Below are 8,995 nucleotides of genomic sequence, written 5' to 3'. Positions count from 1 at the left end.
AAGCAATTCCTTTGCTACAAAATGGGGCTTATTTTATAGCTGAGTGCCACCTATACAGCTTTGTAGCGCATGCTGAGACCTACAAGCTTGGTTTGGGGCTTTGGTTTTCTGGTGGTTGTTTTTTTTTTCTCCTAGGGAAGCTCTATTATTTATGCCTTGTTTTTATACAATTTGGAAACACGGAGAATGTGCATGGACAGTAGCTGTTTATAGAAGTTAACTGGCCTGCCTCTATTAATTTTGCATGTTGTAAATAGCAGAAGCAGTTCATTTACTTTACCAGCTGTCCAGAGAACTCAGTTTTTCAAGATAAATCATCAGCCCTGTGCAGAAGGCATCCCAGCACTCCCTTCCTTCCTTCCTGTGTGTTGCTGCTTAAGCATAGAAAGACCTATTTGTGATGAAATAATATGGGAAAAAAAAATGCAGTCGAAATCTCTGATTCTCATAAAAAAATTCCATAAAGAGATGCTGAATTCATTACGAGTAAAGAAATCCTGACTTTCCCAAAGCAGCAGCGAGTTTCTTCCAACCCTTATTCTCCGAGGACAAACGCTGAGCGTTGACATCATGCCAACATGAGAAGATTGATGTCTCCCTGTGAGTGGTTCCTCGGTGCAGAATAGTGAGAAGAGTCCATGGGTGCTTTCTAACGACAGTGTAATCTTTCCAGCCACAAAATATATGACTTTTTAGCTGGTTCTTGGGCCACTTTTTGGCCCTGCTCTTAGGTCAGCAGACTGACCCAGTTGTTGTTTTGACCAGTCTTTCCGTGTGTCGGTACTCAGCTGGTAACAAAAGGTGCAGGAAATAAATAACATGTATTGTCTGTGTCACGGATAACTTCCAACGGGCCAGTCACGTGGCTCGCCATTCCCCGTGGCATTGTTTCTTTGCCCAGGAAAAGCAAGATGGCATTAATGGGCCACTGCAAGAAAATGACAGAGAGCCATATGCAGCGCATGATCAGTAAATTGATTCTGAGGAAAGGGTTCAGGCACCCTTCAGTACGATTGCAGTGAGGTCTGGTGGCCTTTACTCAGGCAAACCGCTCGGGGATTTCAGCTGACTTCCCCTTCACCTGCCGTCTTCTGCCCCGGTGGGGAGGGTAGGGCAGACCCATGCGTGCATCTAAGGAACAGAAAGTTAGCGCATGCTGGAAGCCGATTTCTTAATGAAGTAGCAGCCTCGTGCATTCTTCCAGGATTTAAGAAAACAACTGGCAGACGTGAATGATTTATTTTTCCTCCCTCTTCTGCTGCGGTTTACTTTTTCCTCTTGTTAGAGAGCGCTCAGCTGCTAACACAAACAATTGCTGAAATTCCACCTGCCCACCTGCAGCCCCTCCTGCTCGCTGCTCACTCAGGCCCTCGTCTTCCTCCGGGAGGGCTGCACCGAGGGGAAACGACATCCCGCTTTCTTAGAGGAGGAGGAGGAGGAGGAAGGAGAAGGAGGGGCCGGGCCGTGTCGTGTCTGGGCGCATTGTTCCACGCTCCTCTGCCAAGAAGTAGGTGACTATGAACTCATCCCTCGCCCCTCGCAGAAAGTTTGCTCCCTCCCCTCCTCTCCCCTCCCGCCCGCTGTCGCGGCAGGAGGCAGCTCGCAGCCTGGCGCTGGCCCTGGAGTCCCCGCTCCTGCTTAATATTCCGCCTGCTCCGCCGATGTTGTGCTTGGCTCCGGTGGGACTGCAACTCACGGCTTGAAACCGGAGCCAATTTTCTGTCTTAGTCTCGCAGTGTTTTGACTGGAGGCAGATCCAGTTCAGTCCGATCGGGGCTAGTGGAAACAACTACCTAAGCCTCTGCTGTCTCTTTCCTTCGGGAGGGAGGAAAGAAGAAAGGAACGCGACCCGCGGCTGCCGGGCGCGCTCCCTCCCGCACCCCGCGCACCCCGCTGCGCACACACACACACACTCGCAGCGCAGACACACGCACAGACTCGCACGCCCGTCGGTGCCGGGCGCGCTGTGCCAACACCGCCGGGAGAGAATGGGAAGCGAGTGAGCGGATCCGTGCCGGTGTGTGAGCGGGGCCGGGGCCGGGGCAGCGGGAGCGGGGCCGGGGGGCAGCGTGGGGGGAGCGCCCACAAACTCCCGGTGCCGGAGACCCCGCGCCCTTTGTGGGAGAGGGCTCTGCTCTTTTTCCTGCCATAACAAGGGAAAAAAAATTGTGTGTCTCTGTTAAGATACATACGCGTATGTTTTTTATGTCTGTGTGTACGGAGGTACGGCTGCCACGGGGGCACAGGAGGCGGAACGCGGCGGGGCGGGGAGGGTCAGGTGAGGGGGGTGCCGGGCGCTCACCGCGCTGCTTCGCTTCCAGGTGCCGGCGCCCGCGATGACCCTGGTGCTGCCCATGCAGCGGCTGGGCCGCCCCATCGCCGCCGAGGGAGCCGCCGACCTCGCCGCCTACCGCGCCCTCTGGGAGCCGCCCTGCTGCGGCCGCCCCGGCCCCGGCCCCGGCCCCGCCGCCCCAACGCCGCCCCCGGCCCCGCCGGCCCCCGGGCCCCCCGCCGCAGGTAGGCACAGCCGGGGCCGCGCCGATCCGCCGCGGGGGCGCCCGGGCGGCCACCCGGCCCCGCGGCGGCGGGCGGGGTGGGGGACGGAGGTTTGTCCGCGCAGGGAGGCGCGGCGGCTCCGCCGTCTCGCTGGGGGCGGCGGGCCCGGGCGGCGGCGGCGCGGGCTGGAGGCGGGGGCTCGGCCGCGGGGCCGCAGGTGCGCGGGGTTCGGCGGGCGCCGTGGCAGCCGGCTGCTGCGGCGCGGTGGAGGCGCCGGGGAAGGCAGCGGCCCGCCTGCGGGCGGCGGGGAGGGAAAGTTTTCCCCGAAGCCGAGCGTCCCGAGGACGGCACCGGGTTCCCCGTGCTGCCCGGTAACGCAGCGCCCGGCTGCCCGAGCCGGCGCGTCGGGCCGGGTCTGTGTTAGCCAGGGGAGGGTTTATTTCTGATGGCTGCGAGTACACGTGAAAATGTGCGGTGGAGTTCTCGTGTAGCGCGAAGGGAAACGGGAAAGTATTTTGTTTGGAGAACCTCCGGCAAACCGCATGTCATTTGTCATATCTGATTTATTACCCGCAGGATCACATTACAGGGGAATTTCAAATCCTGTAACAACATCCAAGATCACATACTTTAAAAGGAAATATGTGGAAGAAGAGGATTTTCATCCACCGCTCAGCAGCTGTACACATAAAGTATGTTTTCTAATGGTCATTATTTTTACTCCGAGTTTCAGATGCTCAGTAACACTCGGCTGACCCATTTCCAGAAGGCTGAAATACTCTGCCGAAATTAGAAGAGTGTCACTTGTTCACATTTATTGTTTTATTGTCATCGAATTGCTTAAGAAGCAAAGGCGTTTCTTCATTTATAACAACTGTAAATGGAAATGCTGGGAATAACTTTCTTTTTCAGATTATTCTGTTCTTAGATAGTTTATATCTTGTTTACAGAAACAGCTCCCTAACAGCGCTTGAACAGCAGAAACGAAGAACATAAATAAAACGGGCCCGTGATTCCCCACTTCATTCGAAACTTTTTCCAGGGGAGGAAATAGTAATATGTTCCATGTACCCCAAATGGGTTACAGATCCTCTAGAAAACCAGAGTGATTTGGAAAGCAAGTACAAGCTCCTTCAGTATCTAATCCTGTTTATTAAAAAGCTAATAACTCCAAAAGAACAGATTAGTAAAAGAAAGAATATTTTTTTTTCATGAAAGCTGTCAAGGGAGGGATTAGAGCAAACATTTGCCGGGCCAGTGAATACATAAATTGAAATCTAACTTTTTTATGAGAGATTTTATGCTCTCGTTCATTAAGGGCTCAGCCCTGCAGGGAATTGAATGCCTGGAGTGATGCACTTAAGGACAGCTCGTGCCTTGAGACACCATCCTCACCTTGCTGGATCATACCTTGCCCGTGGCAGTCCAGTACCACCGATGTACTATTGACGATGGAGAGGACACGAGATAATCTGACTAAAGCACACCTTACGGGAGGCAGTAGTACCACAAGAGCCCCAGAGACAGAAAGCTAAAGCAGATCAAGATGCGGAGCAAGTTTATCCATTGTCTTTACCTGCATCACAGAGGCAGCCTTCTGACATGCGAGGAGAACCAAGTGCCTTGTCCCTACCATGGACGCTGGGCTGAGAGGTCTTCTTGGTGAGGTCCTCTTCCCTGGAGGGATTTCTGCAAAGGAGAAACGAGCAGTAACGCCGAGCTCGCTTCCCAAGGACCTTAGAGTAGCCGAAGGAATTTTCAGCTACAAATAGTGTTGGCTGGAAGTAAGTACCTGGCCGGGAAGGTGAAAAACTGCCCCGCCGTTAATTCTAGAAGGTGTCCGGTCTGCTGACAGAGTGATAAATAAGTAGCGCTGAGGGTGTTGAAAAATGTGCTCTGGTTAGTGAGCATGTCTCCCACATGTCACATCACTCTCTGATTTCAGCCAGTTCTTTTCTTGGCTAGATTGTTGGATTTTTGTATCGGTGATTGTTTTCCTCGCAAAGAAGAGGAATAGTTACTTATCCCTTTCTAACAGCAGAAAAAACAGTTGTAGAGGTATCGGTAAGATAGTCCCATCCCAGACATCATTTTGTGGTGTTGTAGAGGTGTATCATGTCAGAAACCCTGGGTCACAAGTTTCTTCTGTTCAGCACAAATGTGTTTTCTACTTTGCAACCCTGAGCTTTGGGGAAGGGAGGATGCCCACCAGATTTCTTTGGATTTCTCACCTCGTCTGCCCAGTGAAGAAAGAGTTATGATCTGATATTCTTTGTCCCAGAGAGGGTATGATGGTAGGGCCTACAGCCCCTCTCCAGAGGGCTGCTGGCAAACGTGTAGTAGAAAGCCTTTGACAACTTGTTCCTACTGGTGGCCCTCCAGGACGTATCTCCAGGAGGATCACAGTTCAAGGCGTACTGCTTTGCTCTAGGCTTTTATGGCTTCACTGACTATTGCTGCAGCAGGTATAAAGGACGCAAATTAACCTATAGGCTTAATATAATTTAAAATGAGTCATTTATTATAGAAAATTACTTTCTCTAACAGAGGAGAGCTTCAGCTGTGAACTCACATGAAAACACAGCCAATTTTTTTTTTTATGAGGCACTGTGCTGCTTCTAAGCCCTGCAAACAGGACCAGGCTGTGGAAAGAGCTAGAAGGCTGAGGAGAGCTGAATGGATGTGAAAAGCAGCTGTGCTTTAAGCTCTTTCAGTCCTCATAGCTACGACTTCCACTCTGCAAAAATGCCGTAACCATGTGGGAAAGGGAAGAATGATCAAGCCACAGATGGGGGGGGGATTTAGAGCAGCCTCTCTTTGTGCTGTGCTGCTCTCCTCCTACGCAAACCAAATTCTTACTAAAAATGAAAATTAGTTAATAGTGCTTACAGTAGCACGCGTTGCCCCCTCTCTTATTTTGATTCCCAGGGTAGCGATTACAGCGCAGAATCCGGGGCGTCCCGGGGGCAGTAACCTGCTCGTGCTGCCAGTGCTGAGAAAGGGAGTCCTGGAAGGACCATGGAAGGGAGAACAAAACTGTGGGCGTTGAGCCAGGATTTCTGCAAATCCCTATCCTCTCTTCGTTTCCTGACCTTGTCCCTGCCTATCTGCGTTCCCACCGGTCCTGTAGAGCGCAGGGTGTAGTACGCAGGCCAACAGCTGCTCTCCAGATGCTGGGATGCTTTGAGATGAGTTTCTCCCTGCCTCCCTCCCTGCAAGCACTTTTGTACACAAGAGCACAGTATAAGGGAGCTTGGCAAATGGAGACCTCACTGGAGGAGCCTCTTCCACTGGCAGTGGATGAAATGCTCCGACACTTGCTGCATGAGGCGGCGGCTGCTGGCTGCGTCTTGCAAATCTTGAGACTGCAGGAGGGGACCTTCACGTGGCTTCAGAGCTTTGTAGAAGCCCCACAGGGGATGGTGGAATGGGGTCCATTTACAGCAAAAAGACCCCAGCCATCACTGGAGCAAAACAGCGCAACAATTTTATGTTTTAACCCCGAATGCAAATGAAGAGCCAAATCTGTGCATCTGGCTTTTGCTCTCCCATCCTGGATTTGTGCCCTGCGATTGCCTCTGTGGGGTAACACTTGGCTACTTACCTCTTAAACCTGGGTGAATGCTGTGGCCAAGGAAAAGCAGGTCCCCAGCTACATGGGTGTGCAAAACAAAAAGCCAGTTTTAGGTGCCTCAGAAAGAGAATGAGAAAAGTAGTGGCACGGGGGGAATACTTTGCTTCACTTTCTCCTTGCCTGGAACAAAACCAGTTGCCTTCAGTTCCGTATCTTCTGTCATTTGCATTTTCAGACAATCTCCGTGTTTGAGGAGCGGGCCCATATTCTTTACATGTCTTTGGAAAAGCTGAAATTCATTGATGATCCTGAAGTCTACCTGCGGAGATCCGTCCTCATCAACAATCTAATGAAGAGAATCCACGGAGAAATCATCATGCAGAACAACTGGTGCTTCTCCGCCTGTTCCTTCAGTGGCACCTCGCCTCAAGAGTGGTTTGTGCCTCAGGACTGTCCATACAGAAAACGCCTTCGGATGGCAAAGGAGGAGTACGAGAAGCTCCACACGTGCTGCTTCTATCAAGAGTGTGGCAGTCACTATTTAAATCTACCCTACTCTGTTAACGCTAGTACAGAAAATACTTCCTCCTCCTCCTCCTCCTCCTCCTCCCCCTCCTCCCCCCCCATTTCTTTGCCAAGCTGTTCCCAGCAGGTGGATTATGACATTGGCAGCACCCCTTCTTACAGGAGTGATGACCAGATACCTGCTAATGAAATATTCATCACTAGTGCCAGGTCTGACGGTAATCAGGAAAAGGCAGACTTTAATGACGAGAAAGGAGGTACTGAACCTGAGCGAGAGAGCGTCGCCCTAAACTGTGAACCTGTAAGAGGCACCCATGCTCTCGAATGTAAAGGCAAATTTTATGACTATTTTGAGACTGGATGTAATGACAAGAGCAACATAAGTGAATCTTGGAAAAAATCCTTAAGGAAAAAGGAATCTTTACCGAGTAATAAAACGTGCTGCAGCAAAGGAAGTAAAATATGAGGCATCTTTCTTGCTCTGTCAAAGCATGTGCAGCATGTTCGTTCGGCTATCAAATGTTTATTTTGAATGGATTTTTTATAGTTTTCTACAAATGATACAATCACACCACAAACGTTACGTGTAGTTTTAAATGACTGGAGAGCAGATTGCATAAAGCATCTCTATGATCTGCATCAGCGGGCTATTTATAAATATGGAGGCTTCATAAAGAACGCAGTTGCGTTGCTGCTTGGCACTGTAGTCTGTGCAGCTATGGTGTAGCTTTCGTTACTGAAAATACCGTCAGCCAGATGGGGAAAACATATCGTTTTATATATCCCTGCCCCCAAGAAGTCTGCCATTAATTAAGAAGAGCCTCCATTACGTTTACCAAGGAGTTAGAAGTCTGGTAAACAAATTGATGCTACCAGCAAGGGTGATGTGCTCCTTTGAACTCAGTATTTGTTCTGACAAAGGACTGTCTACATGGACTGGGAATAAACCATCCTTACATTTTGTACTGATCCTCTTGAATGCCTGGATTCAGCATCTCGTTCAACTGACAAAATAGGACATAGCATAAAGAAATAACCTGTTTATGGGATCTTAAGCAGAAACACAACATGCAGCTCAAGTACTTGCACGTTTTCACCTCAGCTGTAATAACTAATGAGGCTTGTTGTTACACAGGGCAGGTTTTTTTTTGGTGCCTTACTTTTTGTCTTAATTTTTGCCAGCGTGAAAATTAAGTATAAATCAGCGATACAGCAGGGATTTAACCTAAACAGAGAAAAAGAAAAAAAAAAACCGCAGGGTGGATCAATATTATTAGAAACCTTTAACCTTTGAAGTACTGAGTTCAACTTCCTATTCAAACATCTCTGTTCTTCCTTTTTGATGCTCAGTTGCTTTTTGATTTGCCATCCTTAAGAAGGGATTTAAGAAACAATAGAGAGATGTCTCTTGTAAACAAGCATTCGATGCTTGAGTGTTTCTATGGCAACTGTCTGTTGCTGGGGCTCTTTTTTTTCCTTCTTCGTATAATGAAGTTCATGAACCAGTGGCATGTTTTATACTTTGTTCTGTTTCGCATAATTTCTCTCTTTTAGATTGCAAAAGCATGCGGGAATTTTTCTATGACTTTTGCTGTTGATTTAAAAAAGATAAGAAAGCAAAAAGCACAATGTTAATTGATAATGTGGTGATAAACATGATTTTATCTGAATGAATGTAAGGGGTTTAATTTTAAAAAAGAACATTTTGGAGAAATGAGCTGAGATTTCCATGGCTAAGGACAACCCTTAGTCATCCCTAGGTAGACCGTTTGCAAAGGTGTGCTGTTTAAAATGCCCAGAAGACATTAGTCGAGGTTGGACTGAGAGTATTGTGAGCCTTAGATCCACCAAATTAATTAGTTCCCACGGTCCCCGTAACAACTGGCAGGATGTGCTTGGCAAAATAGCCACATCCAAGCCACAGCTGACTCATAGTAGCTGCCTGTTCCGACAGCATCATGCATCCAAGTGACATCTTCTCCACTTGGTTCTTGTCCAAAGGGTGAAATAAATTCACCTCTGTGCTGGGGGAGCGGCCAGCTTGGTGCAGGGCACGAGGGTCCCTGGGGGGACACTGCCCCGGGCTGCCCCCGGCTTGGCACTGGAGTCAGCTGGGTCTCTGGGTCAGAGACCTCCTGCTCTGGGTTTCATGGATTGAGCCTGAGTCCTCCTGGGCCGTGGTTGGTTTGAGTAGCGTGCACACCCCACAGTCATGTTTGCAAACTGGGCAGTTTTCGTGACTTAGCCCAGGGGTCACAGGAAAAAGCTCCCCCCTCAGCCAAAGTGAGCACAAAGAGGGTATCTATCTAGGACGTAAATCAATGATAACCCTTATGTGATCAGGTGAGTTGGAACTGACAAGTTTGTAAGGGTTATCATTGTGAAGAACAACAAATAAAG

General features: G+C 49.5%; 1 protein-coding gene across 1 annotated transcript; it reads left to right on the top strand.

The window, feature by feature from the left end:
• The first annotated feature begins 1,934 nt into the window (after positions 1-1,934).
• On the top strand, positions 1,935-8,113 carry SERTAD4 (SERTA domain containing 4). Its single transcript, XM_068403387.1, has 4 exons — positions 1,935-2,017; positions 2,322-2,517; positions 3,073-3,188; positions 6,306-8,113. The coding sequence occupies exons 2-4, from the start codon at positions 2,337-2,339 to the stop codon at positions 7,059-7,061; spliced, it is 1,053 nt and encodes a 350-aa protein (XP_068259488.1). The 5' UTR covers positions 1,935-2,017; positions 2,322-2,336; the 3' UTR covers positions 7,062-8,113.
• The last annotated feature ends 882 nt before the right edge of the window (positions 8,114-8,995 follow it).

The sequence above is a fragment of the Nyctibius grandis genome, chromosome 1, assembly GCF_013368605.1.
Source record: "Nyctibius grandis isolate bNycGra1 chromosome 1, bNycGra1.pri, whole genome shotgun sequence".
Lineage (NCBI taxonomy): Eukaryota > Metazoa > Chordata > Aves > Nyctibiiformes > Nyctibiidae > Nyctibius > Nyctibius grandis.
The sequence above is the reverse complement of the archived record's forward strand: the minus strand, read 5'-3'. Positions and strand labels throughout refer to the sequence as shown.